Source organism: Oreochromis aureus, linkage group 7, assembly GCF_013358895.1.
Source record: "Oreochromis aureus strain Israel breed Guangdong linkage group 7, ZZ_aureus, whole genome shotgun sequence".
Classification (NCBI taxonomy): domain Eukaryota; kingdom Metazoa; phylum Chordata; class Actinopteri; order Cichliformes; family Cichlidae; genus Oreochromis; species Oreochromis aureus.
The window spans coordinates 51825511-51841603 of record NC_052948.1 but is presented as its reverse complement, the minus strand read 5'-3'; the positions used below and the strand labels follow the sequence as shown (position 1 = coordinate 51841603).

Below are 16093 nucleotides of genomic sequence, written 5' to 3'. Positions count from 1 at the left end.
ATGTACAATATGTATGTACCCGTCTGTGCATTTAATCAGATTTGCTTACCCAGATTTTTTGTTTTCTTTGAAAAAAAACCCCCAAACTTTAAAAAAGGCAGAAAGAGGCAATTGATATATTATTTATCCATTTATTCATTTATTTCGACTTAATGCTACACCTATAGCCTGCATGAATGACAGTTAGCAGTCAGCAGTGGTGCAGGAATTAGCCAGATTCTGAACAAATAAAGTAAAAATATGTTGGCCTAAGAATGAGCAGGAACAACTTGAATATCTTGCTGTTATAAATTGAGTCAAAAAACTGATATATTTTTTATGTGTTTTAGTGTTATGTGTTTAGTGTTTAGTGAGCTATTTTCCAAGTGAAACTGCTGTTAAAAAAAACATGGTGGAAGAAGCCTGTGGGCTACAGCCGCCATTCATTAGTGAATTTCTTGCATTACTCCTCCCATAGGCACTGACATCACTGTTTTCATGCATGGACTTTCTATTTTTGGTAGAAATATGTGGGACCTATTCTAGATTTGGGACTGGCACCGGTGGATTGTGCTAATACCAGCTATTATACAATGTTTTGAGAAGCTGGTCCAGCAATACACTGTGCATTTGGAAAGTATTCACAATGCTTCACTTGTTCTACATTTTATCAGGTTACAAAATTATTCCAGAATGCATAAAAATAATTTTTTACCTCAAAATTCTATACACAGTACCCCATAATGAGAAAGTGAAAACGTTTTTGCAGATTTATTAAAAACAATAAATTAAAAAAAAATGGAGTTCAGGCACATCCTGTTTTAACTGTTCAGATGTTTCTACAACTTGACTGGAGTCCACCTGTGGTAAATTTAGTTTGGAAAGGTGCACCTTTCTATATCAGGTCCCATAGTTGACAGTGCATGTCAGAGAACAAACCAAGTCATGAAGTACAAGGAATTGTCTGTAGATGTCTGAGACAGGGTGTTCTATCAAGGCATAGATTTGCGAAAGGGTATAGGAAAATTTCAGTACCATTTCCCACTGTGCCCAATGGGACCTTAATTGAAGATCCCAGTAAGCACAGTGGCCCCCACCATTTGTAAATGGGAGAAGATTTGACGAAGACTCAGTGGTTGTGCTGACAGAGCTCCAGTGTTGTTCTGTGGGGAGAGAAGAACCTTCCAGAAGGATAACCATTTCTCCACCACTCCACCAATCAGGCCTGTATGGTACAGTGACCAGACAAGGGCCACTTCTCAGTAAAAGGGACATGACAGCCCAGATGGAGTTTGCCAAAAGGGATCCAAAGGACTCTCACACCATGAGAAACAAAATTCTCTGGTCCGAATGCCAACTGAAACCAGGCACCGCTCATCATCTAGCCAGTACCATTCCTGCAGGAAAGCATGGGGGTGACAGCATCATGCTGTGGGGATGTTTTTATGGCAGCAGAGAATTGATGATAACTTGCTCCAGAGCGCTCTACACCTCGGACTGGGGCGAAGGTTCACCTTCCCACAGTACAACGACCCTAAGCACACAGGCAAGATAGCAAAGAGTGGTTTTGGGATGTGGTTTTGGGATCACTCTGTGAATGTCCATGATTGGCCCAGCCAGAGCCCAGAATTAAACCTGATTGAACATCTCTGGAGAGATTCAAAACTGGCTGTGCTTAAGGCTAGTTGCTCCCAAATGTTTTTTCCACTTTGTCATTGTGGGGTTTTTTGTGTAGAATTGAGGTGAAAAATTAATTAAAGTCATTTTGGAATAAGGCTGTAAAATGACAAACTGTAGAACAAGTGATTTGATGTGGATATTTTGCAGATGCACTGCACCCGTCTTTGATTAATATCAGTTTGAGACAACAGATCTTCAGAGGACACCATCACAGCCATTCACACTGCAGTGTGCCATCTTGAATGCCAGGGGCTCTATGTGAAGTGCGCTTTGTAGGCTACAGCGAGAATGTTCACTAAATTAGCAGTTTTGTGGTTTTTGCTGAGCAACTGATCCTTAATTCAAGAATATTCATGCTGTGTGCTCATCCTGAGCTCCTCTCTGGCTGCCTTTCAAGCCTCCTACTTTGCAAACTATATAGATCTGACTGCACCTGCAGAGTGCTATCATCAGGGTCATTGATGGTACATTGATGATGGGGCGCTTCTCAAAGAAAGGTGAGACAGAATTTCAGAGGCTGGCTAGTTTGTGCTTAAATAATAATCCAGATCTGACACCTCCAAACCCAAAGAACTCCTCACAGACTACAGGAGGACAATATCAAGAGTGTTTGTTACCATCCAGTTGACCAACAGGAAGGCTAAGCAGCAACTCTGTTGTCTGAGAATTCTTTTAAAGAGCTCCTAAACTTAAAAAAAACAAATAAAAAAAAACAAACAGGTTTTCTTCTGCTGACATTCCTTTGACAGCGTTCTGAAGGTTGCATCTCACAAGGTGCACCTCAGGAGAAACAGGAGAGTTCTCAGAGGGTCATTCACACTGTTTACAAAAAATTTTCAACTGCCCACTTCCCCTCTTGAGACATTTACAGCCCCCACTGCCTCAACCGAGCCAGTAATGTCCTTTAAGACTCATCCAAGTCAGTATAACAACTCTTTGAACTGATGCCGTCTGTATCTAAACAGAGGATGTATTGGAACAGGAACAACCACAATCCAAAACAGATTTTATCATTGTCCTTAACTCTGCTTATCCCCAAAATATGAAGTAGATACGCTGTGATTACAACAATAAACTCATTTGTATAGTAAACATATTGAGCCCACTTTAAACTATGTGGAATATACCTGATGTTAAAAACATAATGTGTCATATTTCACTATACTTACATTATATATAGTTATAGGTATACTATTTTATCATTTTTAATATATATTACTGTTACCTATACATGGGTTCATTTTGCATTTGGACAGACAATGTTTTTCTGTGCATTACCACAATCAATTTTAAATGAAACAACTCAGATCCAGTTTAAGTGCAGACTTTCAGCTTTAATTCATTGGGTTGGACAAAAGGATTGCATAGAAATGTGAGAAACTCAAGCATTTTTAACACCATGCCTGGATTTCAGGGGCACAAAACTAATTAGACAAATTAAATGACTGAAAAAAAAAAAAAGGTTCATTTCTGATACTTGGCTAAAAACCCTTTCCTGACAATGGCAGCCTAAAGTCTTGAACTCATGGACATCACCGGATGGTGGGTTTCCTCTTTAATGCTCTGCCAGGCCTTTACTGCAGCGGCTTTCAGTTGCTGTTTGTTTTTGGGCTCTTATCTCTCCGGGGTTTAGTCTTCAACGAGTGAAATGCTGCTAAATTAAGAGGTTAAGATCAGGTGATTGACTTGGTCATTTAAGAATATTCCACTTCTTTGATTTAATAAACTCCTGTGTTGCTTTAGCTTTATGTTGTGGGTTATTGTCAATCTGTATTATGAAAACCATCAATATAATTAAAACAAAAGGTATTACTTCCTAGATCTAAAAAAAAAGGCGTAATGGAATGTGTGGTACTTTTGCAAGAAAACAACTTATCCAGTTACAAAAATTAACACTGCCTCACAGTTGGTACAAGTAGTTGGACAGTTGCCGTTACACTTCACCTAGCAGATATGAGCTGAGCATTTACTAGTTTAAGAGTCAAACACAAGCAAACCTGTAAGTTTATTCTCAGGCAGACAGACACACAACTCCACATGAATGCTGCTTTCTCTGTATGAAGTTTAAACAAACTATTTGAGATCTTGATGCATTCTCAATCATCCAGGTAAGTAAATCTCCAAAAGTTGAATCTGTTCATCTGGACGTAGCGTTTGGTGGGAGAAACGTTTCGTCACTCATCCAAGTGACTTCTTCAGTCTCAGCTGACTGCAGGTTTCCCCAAACCTTATACATGCATAATGACTGAAACCAGCCCACTGAAGGAACAATGGGCTGTGAGGTCAGTTCCTTAATCATAATTATGCAAATTCCCATGACCATTGATCAACAATCACTGACCAAAACCCACTGATCAAAGAACACTGATCAATGGCCATGAGTACCATTCACTTTGAGTTGGGGAATGGCTGCAATCACAGCGTTGTAAGATGGCGAAAGATGTACCCTTAGGCCCCCTCCTCGATTCAGAGATGGTCAATTTGTCAATGTTGTGTTTAGAACTTTAAAACGTGTTTAAAAGGTGAAAAAGTCAATTTCACTTTTAATTTAAAAATTATTCTTATTTTTCAAATTGGATTCATTTAAAAAAAACTAAAGTATGTGCAGGGCAAAATTAGCATTTGCTCCACTCAGTGATTGATCTTGGAAACTGTTGGATGAGTCATGCTGACTAAATAACACTAAAAAAAACACCAAGGTGAGTTGACTGAAGATTTTCTATTTCTCTCAGACAGTAATTATGTTGAGTTTTCTTGAATGTTGTAATTAAATCTCTTCCTGAGTAGTGTGCATCACACAGCTGGCTTTTGTCATTTATTTAAAGGTGTACTTTCATCATTAGTATTTTTTTCCTCAAACATGTGACATGAAACATATTTCCATCTTTGCTATTGCATGAGAATGAGAGTGAGTAGAGATTGAGCAATGCTTGACTGACCTATTTAAAGTGAGATGAGGGAAGAACAGATTCTTATTACTAAACTAAGCTATATGGAGCATTAATCTCCACCACTGTAGGTCTACAATACGTACTATTGAACTATTGAAAAATTAATAATAATACAGGATATAAGAGCTGTATACACTATATGTAGACTTCTAATTATTAAATGGAGGAATGAGAGGGAACTGGGGAACGTCAGCCAGAGTGGCAAAGCTCAATTGTCGCTAACACAGCAAAATTTCTAAAAGTGCAGGCCTAACATTTTCTCTGCTATGCACTAATCTCACCACAATTACAGTAAGCTGAAGGTTGAAAATGGGTCATAAACTTCCTTTGTCTGTTTTGCTTTTGATGCCATATGGTGATTTAGCCATGTAATAACCGTTTTTGGATTTGCTGCTTTTAAGTGGCAGGTGTGGCGTTCCCAGGAGGAAAATATTCAAGTAACATAGAAAGTGTGTTTGTTTCATGTTTGCAGAGGCATCAATAGATGTTTGTTTGGGATAATTAAAAGATGGGGTGTATGTATAAGCAGAGATGGGTACAATTACACAGACCAAGGACTCCAATTTATTCAGCAGAAGCAAGCTGTTGGGAAAGGAAAGCAAGTATGTGTAGTTACTACAGAACTAATAAATGCCAAGTTTGACATCCACAGTGACGTGAGTAGTGATGTCAGTGTGGTTCTCACTTGAGAAATGGTTAGTTTCACTTCTGTAAATGTGTTTTATTTTCTTCATTTCATTTCATGTTATTTATTTATTTAGTATTGTGAGCTAATTAATGTGAATTAATGTGAACCTGATAATAAAATAGAAATGATAGGAAGTGATGGCAGAATAAAAAGCAAGTTAACAGCCCAGTGCTGGTACCATGCTGCAGAACTGCAAATATTAGCCAACTGAAACCCCCCTGTTTTTATAATCAGTTGAAGAAACCGCCACATATTTTCTGATTTCACATTTTTTCCAGTGCGAAAGATACTGCTTTTCTTTGCTTGATATGATCGTTGACACATTTGGGTTTTGCAAAACAAAACAAGAGAGTTTTCATATTTTCCTTTCAGTTTTATCCAGTGAAAATGATTGACTCATTAAAAAGTAAATAAAATAGTTTTGCAATGATAATAATTTTTAGTTTCTATTTATCCCCCAATTGCATTCATTGTAAATGTGAAATAAAAAGGAGAAATAATCTCGGTATACCTCAGCTAATTCACCAGATTGCAAATTCTGCATGAGGACTTCAAACCTGATCCGTGTGCAGATTTCTCAAAAAGTGCAAGCGCGATGTGTTGTTGATGTTAACAGATGTACAGTATATTGTGTTTTGTGGGTTTAGAGCTGAGAAATGAGAGAGAAAAGGACAGAGGAAGGATGTCTTTCCTGACTCTGTATCCTGTGTTCTGCTGACGGAGGCTGGTTTTTAGGAGATGAGCCCCACGGAAGCCAGATTACTGTCTCGCTGAGAGTCTGTTTTCCCCTTCGGTCACCAACCACTGGAATGGTCTTTTTCAGAACCTCTTATTAAAGACTTTGATGTTATCAGATATTTGCCTACATTTGCAGATCATCTGGAAAGAATATGCATGTGACAACATGCTGTATTTAGACGGATGTTGGTAGTGTCTATTATTATGTATGGTTAGTTGTTTTGTTTTTTTCTTCCATGCACATCAGTACAAGAATCATGTTTTCCTGCCATGACGTGTCTTTCCAATTCAGCACCATTGTCCAGTGACTTGTGATAAAAGATATGGTTCCTTGTTCTTCTAAATGTGATTCATTGTCAGTTGAGGTCAGCGGCACACCCAGTGCTACTAGCACTTGCACACACAAGTACATGTTTGATGCTACAGTCTGTACTTAAAAACTACGTTTTAAGAAACTCTTTGCAAAAACAGAAAAAAAACAGTGTACAGATGGCAAAAGTCAGCACTGGCACATTAGAGCCTTTATTTCATGATGGAATGCTGACGGAGAAAGTCTAATGGGAAGTGTCCTTCCCTTCGTTTATGACAGGAAGGCCACAATCCAAACATCAAGCATTTTAGGGCGTGAATCCTGGGACTGCTTGCCACCACAGCCAGAACCAAAGATAGCCACTTATCTCCAAGCCATAATTGAAGTAGATTTTTTTTGTCCATGTCCCTCTTTGTTCTTTAACCCTCAAGTGTCTTTAGCAGCTAGTTCTTAACGAACAACACACAGCAGTGGGGCAAATGGCAGTGCAGGAAGCACCGTCATGGTATTCTGATAAATACGATGACAGCATTCTACTGGTAGTAGAGCGACTGTGTAGTATGCTGTTCCACAAGTGTTTCCACACAGTTTCAGCTCCCCCTCAAAAAACAGGAAGTCTTTCTAGTCAGGAGAAACATTTGCCAAGCACCTTAACTACCCTTTGGTTTCCTGGGAAAGCAGGGAGGAAACTGTCGAAACTCATAAAAGTGGTGACTTCAGCACATATTTGTGCCTCTCCATTAGGCCACGACCACACAGCCCCTAGAATACCCCAGCTTTGTTTGCAGATACAGGGAAAGAACCAGCACGCGGCAGCCCCCAGAATGACTCTGGAGATATCAGGGAAAGGACTGAGTTTATTTGTTGAAGTCAGCAGAAAAGTACCTGTGAGCATGTAGAATATTCTGGAATTAAAGATCAGTGTTACTCCCTCAGAGCAACAAAAGCAAAAACTTGTCAGCCCTTCTCCTCCCAGCACTTTACAAATGTTCTCTCTGCTCTGTTAATAATAATTGCCCTGATCGTGACTAATCAGCTTTTCAAACTTTTATTGCAGTTTAATTATTGCTTGCCTACATTTAAAGACTACTTTCAGCATTCTTCACTCAGAACTAATCTATTTTGCCTTAAAAAAAATTATACAAACTGCACTCGCTCCACTTGAAGAACAAAGTTCTGCAGACTCAGCAAAAGTCTCCCCGATCACATGATAGATTGGGTACAACAGTTCAAACCTCACTGTGCGTTGTGCAAGGCTTTTTTTATTTATTTATTTTTAAAGGTATATTTAACAAAGAAAACAGATACTCGAGAAATACTTGGATTCATGTGTATGCATTACACATTGCTTTCCAGACTCTACAACTGCAGAGTAAACAATGTTCCTTCCACCTAAACCCAAAAACAGAGTATGAGTGAAAGAAAAGGACAAAACTAACACTACTGTTTCCTGTTCAGCATTGCCATCTGGTGGACAAAGAGCTCTACTTCAGCACACCAGCTACACTAAATTCAACCTTTTTTTTCAGCAGTGGGACTGACTGAAAATTCATTTTCACATTTAGTGTTGTCATTCCATTTCCCAATCTTAGACGATGACCTAAATGTACCGTGGATGCATCATGCCAATGTATTACAACAGTCAAGAACTGAGTCTTTAAATATTTGTTCTGCTTTGCTGCAGACTTGTTTGCATGGTTGCGTAATCCTGGAAACACGAACATGAACAAATGGTCTTAAAAACAATGTCTCAAAAGAAGAAATCTGAAAATAAACAGAAAAAAGAATAATTATATATAATTTCTAAATGTGCGTCTCTGCTTTAAACCCAGTGCTTGGGACACCTTCCCATAGTTTTAAAACACATTTTTATATTTACTTAAAAATTGAATAATGGTTCATTCTTTTTTGTTGTATATTAGGCTACAGATGAAATACGTGGTTCTTAATAAATTCATATATTTTCAATTAAATTAAATTGTGAATTAATATTATAAAGAGAATCCAATAGAAAATATCCAAAGAGCTATGGAGTGCAGCACTTTTTTGCCCAAATAAATTTAATAGGGTGTCCAATTTGCACTTTTATCATTTCAATGTATTTTTCATTTGTTATATTTTGGTGGCATTTAGCAGGAAATTGTAATACTTAGAAACACAATCTTTCTCTGTTATTGTAGTAAATCATGGTTTTCCTTACCAACACACTAGCTCATAACTAATCAAACAAATGAATGTAATGAAAAAAATAACCGCTTTCTATAGATTATGAAAGGAGAGGATTTATTACTTACTTTTATAGTAGTTATTGTGTTTTTGCGGGTGCTTTGCTCGCATTGTGAAGAATAAAAGATTGACTTCACTGTGTGAGTAAGATGTTTATATGCAGACAAACACTGTAAAGTCTGCTTTGGGAGTTTCCGAGCACTGAATTGATTTTTGCTGCACCTGAAATCCAAATTATTGACTGTGACAACAACAAAAACACAGTCCTTTTGCGGTTGGATAATCATTAACAAGGTGGCAGCTTAAAGGACTAAATGGGGACAGGCACGGTATCATTTGTGCTGTCAAAGGTTCATGATGAGGCTTGAAGTCACTCTCCAGTTGGCCCTCGCTGGCCTCTGTCTAACTCTGGCACTTCTTGGGGAAGGCATGTACGTATATTTCCTGCTTCACTTACACAACATTAAGGATGTTTGTTTAATCATTTACTATTATTATTTAGAGAGTTTATTGTGTCTAATTTGTGTATTTTAGGGCTAATCCTGATCCACCAGCTGTGGACTGTGCGTGGAGTCGTTGGTCAGGGTGGAGTTCTTGTGATCCCTGCACAAAAACCAGAGTGAGTCAATTAGGATTTTGGTCAGTGTCAGAGATTGTGAACTTTAGTGCCCAAGCTAGAATGCTTTTAACTTTTTAAGTCTATAATAATAAATAATCAGACTAAACAGGGTGAAGTAGGGGTCTGCTACCTATGCACAGTGCGGCTCATAACAGCCAATCTTCTTTTGCAGTGCTGCTCTCTGCCTTTATCTTTAATGTGACACTATGTATTATCCTCAGAGGCGTTCTCGAAGTGTAGAAGCATTTGGCCAGTTTGGAGGTAGAGCCTGCCAGGAATCAATAGGAGACAGGGAGTTCTGTGTACCTGATGGTGAATGCGAGCTACCGCCTCCCCGTGCATGCTCAGACTCAGAGTTCCAGTGCGAGTCAGGTACCACAGTATTAGTACCTCTGTCTTATCGCTTTGTTTTTGGGGAGCAGTATCATGCAATTCTCTGTCTCTGCACAGGGTCTTGCATTAAAAAGAGATTAATGTGCAACGGAGACTATGACTGTGAAGATGGATCAGATGAAGACTGTGAGACAGAGCGTAAACCCTGTGGCTCGGCAGTCCTTGACAGCAATGAGCAAGGCAGGACAGCAGGATATGGGTAAGTTATTAAAGAGCTCAATCAGTGGGAAATAAAGAGTCAGTATAAATTAGCAAAGTAAAATGAATACTTGGTAGAAAGAGTAAATCATTTACATTGGGGTGAACATCTACATAAACATCTATTGGTGATAATGTTTACAGAAAACCAGCTTCCTAGCAGAGTTGGCGTTTTAAATGTGAGCTGCTTTTGAGCAAAAAAATTCACAGATTTTGTTTCTTAATATTTTTAACAATAGCTGGTCTGTTATGAAATTTTTCACCAAAAGACTGATGAACACCTTAATTTCACTGATAGGTGTCATAAATGAGGCAGGAAACAAACCTACAAAAAGATATCGGCATATAAAAATGCAGAATCTTCAGGCAAGGGATAGACTTTTTTGTACTGGGAGCTTGCTGTGCGTACTTAATTTGAGGCCACTAACCAACCATGCTTGGCCAGGTTTGAACTTTATCCTATTAAACAGACAACTTATCTTTTTATGGCTTTTTATATTTAACTGAAATCATAAAGAATGACCAGCTCACATAAGAGGAAATCTTTGTCTGGATGGAAGTACTGGCTATTTTACCCAGAGTCTAAGCCATTTAACCTGGATCTTCCGACTTTAACATCCTGTTTAATGGATAGATAGAGTGCACGAGTGGTATCAGTCTTTTCACCTGACTCTCACAAAGAAGGAGAATGAGGAGGCCTTCTATAATATTAAAACTCTTGAACTGGGATAACACTGTAAAAGTCTTAAAGTGGCCTCTATGTTCATCCACCAGAATCAACATCTTGGGTACAGATCCTCGAATGAACCCATTCAACAATGATTACTTCAATGGGAGATGTGATCGAGTGAGGAATCCAAACACTGGGACGTTTGACAGGCTGCCCTGGAACGTCGGCGTGCTTAACTACCAGGTTAACCATGGCAACAAAAAAAATTTCAGTATTATAAACTGATCGTGAACACATGTAAAGGATTTTGTTTTGCCACCTGATACTGATATATGTATTCCGTTGTCTCAGACGTTAGTGGAGGAAACAGCTTCGAAAGAACTCTTCGAAAACACTCACAGCCTTCTGCGAGAAATCCTCACTGAGATGAGTGTCAACATTGATGCTGGTCTTTCTTTCAAATTCACCCCAACTGAGGTGTCTTTGTCCAATACTTCTCTAAATTTTAAACTAGAGAGTCAGTATGAGAAGAAATCAATGATTAAAACGGTCACCGAAAACACCAAAATTAAGGTAAATATCCTCTAATAATTTCACAGAATCTAATGTACAACCCAGAATAATCAATATTCTATGGACAAGCTGCATCTCTATTTTTTTCGACCCCACAAACTTAGAACAACACCTTTATGCGGGTGAAGGGCAAAGTACAACTGAGCACCTACAGGATGCGCTCCCGTGAGCTCAAAGTAGCAGATGAATTCCTGGCGCATGTCAAATCTTTACCTTTGCAATACGAGAAGGGAATTTATTTTGCCTTCCTGGAGGACTATGGAACCCATTACACAAAAAATGGGAAAACCGGTGGTGAATACGAATTGATCTATGTCCTCAACCATGACACCATTAAGCAAAGAAGTATGTCTATTTGAAATAATTCTTTTCTGCTATGAAGCTTCTTCAGCCTTATGGTATGTTGATTAAATACAAGTGATAAGCACTAATTATCTATACTTTATTGTTCTTGCAGATATGACGCAGAGAGAAGTTCAAGAGTGCGTCACATTAGGCATTGAAGGAGGCCTCAGTTCCATACATACGACGGACAGTTTAAGCGGACACTATAAGCCTAAAAATTGTGATAATAAATCAGAAAAAAACGAAGGTTTGCATTCCCTGTTTTTCCAGGTTAAATGAACAAAGCTAGCATGCTTGATGATTCTGACTAAATTCCCAACCACTTTTCACAGTTTAAGTGTATTTGGGTGTTTTACTTCAACTAGTCCGGAAAAAAGAAAACGAAGAAAGGAATGCTGTATGCATGAAACTTAACTGTATTAAAACAGTAAAGTTCAAATCCAAAGTTAAAGTCTAAAACTGAATTTGGAGCGAGTCACTGCACTGATTATGAAAAGTCACTAAAGTTTCCTTTTCTGTTGCCACACAGGTAAGGCTGAAGGAAAAGCTATGGTGGATGAGGTGATGACATCAGTCAAGGGAGGTACCCTACAAAGTGCTGTTAGTATGAGAGCTAAACTAAATAGGGACGGAGTGATGGACATTGGAACATATCAGGAATGGGCCCGGACCATCACAGATGCCCCTGCATTGCTCCACAGTGAGGTACGTATAAAGGTCACAGCAAGGCGAGAACAAGTTAAACTGAATTACACATACTGTATAAATGTATGTGTTTATGCGGGAGTTACGTTCTAAAAATAACCCGCAATAAATGAAATCCGCGAAGTAGCCAACTTTATTTTTTACAATTGTTATAGATGTTTTAAGGCTGTAAAACCCCTCACTACACACTTTATACACTTTTCTCAGAAAGGCATGAACATTTTCACACTTTTCTCTCTTGTTTAAACTCTCTCAAAGTTCAAACCTTTGTAGAAAAATAAGTCCAGTATTATAGAATGAAACCAAAGGCACCCGCGGTACAGCACTTAAGAGTCACACTGCTAGTGATCGAAGATTTATGTAAATTTGACAAGCTGAACGCATTCTGCACTGTACAGGAGACACGGCACGAGATTGACTGACCATGGTCTACAGCCAATCAGGACGCAGAACACAATGCGCTGTAAAAAAACAAAAAGCGTGCAAAATTGCACACAAAACAGCGAGGCACCAAAGGTGAACCGCATTATAGCGAGGGACCACTGTAATGCCTACATTCTGGGTATTTTACCAGAAAGGATACACAAATTATACAAATGCTTAAAGGTAGGCCTAGTAGAAAAAGGAGGTAACAAGTCAGGTTTTTACATGAAACAACAATAAATATGCAGTAAGTATATAGTATAAGGCAAAATAAAAGAATAATGGACTAATAAAATTCATCATGCACACCAACATAATGAATATTAAATCGATTTCATTAAAAGCTCCTTTGTATAAAGTGTTACCAAAATCTCTTAAGGAATTGCAGAAATTTGATCTAATGACTGTAATAAAACCAGACTTTTATATTATCTAGGGCTATCATCAGTGTCTTCACTAAACTGGTGACATTAGCTAACTCAATGAATTAGCACAGCATTAATACAGCTAGCTTCTACTACACATATGCCATTTACTTTTCTTCTGGTGCAATCACATGGTTTAAACGTTCTCAACTGTGAATTGCTGTGAAACTTTATACATAAATGTCATCCTTAAAATGAACTGCCATACTCCCTACTCTACACTTTCCCTTTGGGGAATCTTATGTAGACAACAATGTAGTGAGCTCATAGAATTTTTCAATGCCACTGAACAGTTGCAATGTGATAGATGAGTGTTTACTAAAAAACTTAATACAGACGTGTGTTTTGTTACACCTCTGACCTAATGGATTACTGACTACCTGACAGGCACACTTCAGTATGTGTGACTGAGCAGTGCTCAGTGTGAGTTGATTATATGTACTACAGAATCTCCACAGAGGACTGTACTGTCTCTGTTTCTGTTCACCTTGTACACCTCAGACTCAAAATACAACTGCGGGGTCATGCCACCTACAGAAATACCCTGACAGTTCTCCAGTGGTTGGATATTATTAGCAGCTGGCAAGAGGAATAGTGCAGTGGGTGATTGTGCAGAGTTTTCTGGGAGGAATCGTCTTCTTCTGAATGTAAATAAGGCGAGAGAAATGGTAATTGACTTCAGATGCATCGGCAGCTGCATCGTCCATGTCTATTCTGTTAGAGGATCAGAATCAGAATACCTTATTAATCCCTAAGGAAATTATGTGTTGATGTGGAGAAGGAGAACAAGTACGTCGGTGTCCACATCATCAATAGGTTCAGATGGAAGACCAAGAAAGGGATGAAGAAGCTTTTTTGTTTTTAAACTGAGATCCTTGAGTGTGTGCAGCCTTAATTGGAGCTTTTCTATCAGTCATAGTTTAGACTTTGCAAAGGCAAAGGCTCAAAGTTTAAAGGCTACTTTGTGTTCACGACTCACTGCTAAATATTAGCATGCTAACACAACAAATTACGATAAATATGAAATGAAAAAATGTTAATATATTCTAACAAAACTCATTCTAATATATGTTCTAATGTATTCTAACATATTGCATATATTTTGTTGTTTCTGGCAGCCAGAGCCCATCCACATGTTAATTCCACTGGAAATCCCAGGCGCTAACTCCAGGATATCAAACTTGAGGCGGGCTACAGCAGAGTATGTGGCAGAATATAACATATGCAAGTGCAGGCCCTGTCAAAATGGAGGCACTCTTGCTCTGCTGGATGGAAAGTGTATCTGTCTGTGCTCGCAATTGTTTGAAGGCGCCGCTTGCCAGACTTACAAGCGTGATAGAAATAGTGTCCAAGGTAAGACTAAACAATTGTTTTCTCAATGCAACCCAACTTCAACAAAAGTTGGGATGCTAAGTAAATGCTAAATAAAAGCAGATTTCGATGATTTGCAAATTTCATAAACCCATATTTTAGTCACAGAATGTAGATAAGATAAAAAAAAATTGAGGCAGAAACTGGGACACAATTCAATATTGGATGCCTCAGCTCTTTAGACAATCAGGCGGCACTGAAACATAGTTTTCTGCGCCATCCATAAATGCAGGTTAAAGCTCTTTTGTGCACAGAAGAAGCCATATGTGAATATGATCCGGAAACACTGCTGTCTTCTTTGGGACAAAGATTACTTAAAATGGACTGAGACAAATCAGAAAAGTGTTCTGTGATCAGATTAATTGATATTTGAAATTCTTTATGGAAAACATGGATGCCACATCATCCTGTCCCAACTTTTTTGAGATTTGAGATTCAAAACAAGTTAATATTTTTCCATGAAATAGCAAAATTTCAGTTTAAACATTTTATATGTTTTCTATGTTCTATTGTGAATAAAATATGGGTTTATGAGATCTGCAAATAACTGGATTCTGATTTATTTACATTTTACACAGCGTCCCAGCTTTCTTTTTGGAATTGGGATCGTAAATCCTATCATTCTAACATGGCCTCCTTCATGTTGCTTTAAATAATTTTCCCTGCATTTGTTAATTTGAAAAATGTGTGCCAGGTACAAGACCGGCTGTTGTTCATGAGGGTAACTGGTCTTGCTGGTCTGCCTGGTCCAACTGCAGTGGAGGGAAACGCACCAGGACACGTGGCTGTAACACAGATGGTGTCCCTGGAGCTGCGTGCAGAGGAGACAGAAACAGCGAAGAGTACTGCTAATAGCAAAAGAACTAATTTAGAGAGTTTCTTTCTCTTTCTCTCTCATACATATATGGCACAAATAAAATCTTAAGGCATATTTTTGACATGTCGAGGTGTAAAAAATATGTTATCGGGATCTAAATTAAACATTTAGGTTCAAATGGTCTTTGTCTTTCTCTGCAACAGTGTGCATCTTTCAGCTTTGCTTCACTCAGATAGCGTTGGGTGAATTATATTAATGGGCTAATAGCTCATCTTTAAACACATGTGGCCACATTCCATCTGGCTGTACCGTGCAAATAAGAACCAGATGAGTAGAAGGCAACTGGGTGGAAAGAAAACTGACAACTGAGGACAAAGAGAGACCGTCAGTGGACAGAGACGAGAGATTTGGAGGTGCTGGACATACAGCAAACATAAAGGATGACATATTTCCATTCTACTTTGTTTATATGTAATTAAAAGTCCCCAAAATATCTTTAAAATCTTAAAGGATCATAAGCTATTGAATGTGGAACTTGAAATAAATGTAATTCTTGTGTTTAATACTGTTTATGAGTGCCATTGAAAATTAAAAATACACCTTGTATACGGCCATTCCTGGAGAATACATGATCTATTGTGGATTTGGGATCAAAACTTTAATCATTTTACTTATATACCTGCAACTCGGTATGTAGCATGTTCTATACATACATGTTTGAGAGGAGAACGCTGCGTCCCAGTTGAAATTTTCCTGAAAAAAGTACATACTGTAGCATGTACCGATAAGTGTAGTTTGGATTTACAAATTCCAAATCAGAGAAAAAATGTAAATGAGATGTGTTTTGGTTTCCGTTTCCTGGTACCGTGCATGCTGTCCAGGACATTTGAAAAGCATCAATCTTATTGCCAATAATATTACAAACACCTGTGCTTTTTATAATGTGAGAAGTCAGAAGTCCAGTGCTGTAATATACAGTGCC

General features: G+C 38.3%; 1 protein-coding gene across 1 annotated transcript; it reads left to right on the top strand.

The window, feature by feature from the left end:
- Positions 1-8888: 8888 nt before the first annotated feature.
- Positions 8889-15717, top strand: c9 (complement component 9). Its single transcript, XM_031734582.2, has 11 exons — positions 8889-9003; positions 9107-9191; positions 9413-9563; positions 9642-9783; positions 10557-10695; positions 10804-11025; positions 11130-11370; positions 11483-11617; positions 11900-12075; positions 14042-14276; positions 14989-15717. The coding sequence occupies exons 1-11, from the start codon at positions 8927-8929 to the stop codon at positions 15144-15146; spliced, it is 1761 nt and encodes a 586-aa protein (XP_031590442.1). The 5' UTR covers positions 8889-8926; the 3' UTR covers positions 15147-15717.
- The last annotated feature ends 376 nt before the right edge of the window (positions 15718-16093 follow it).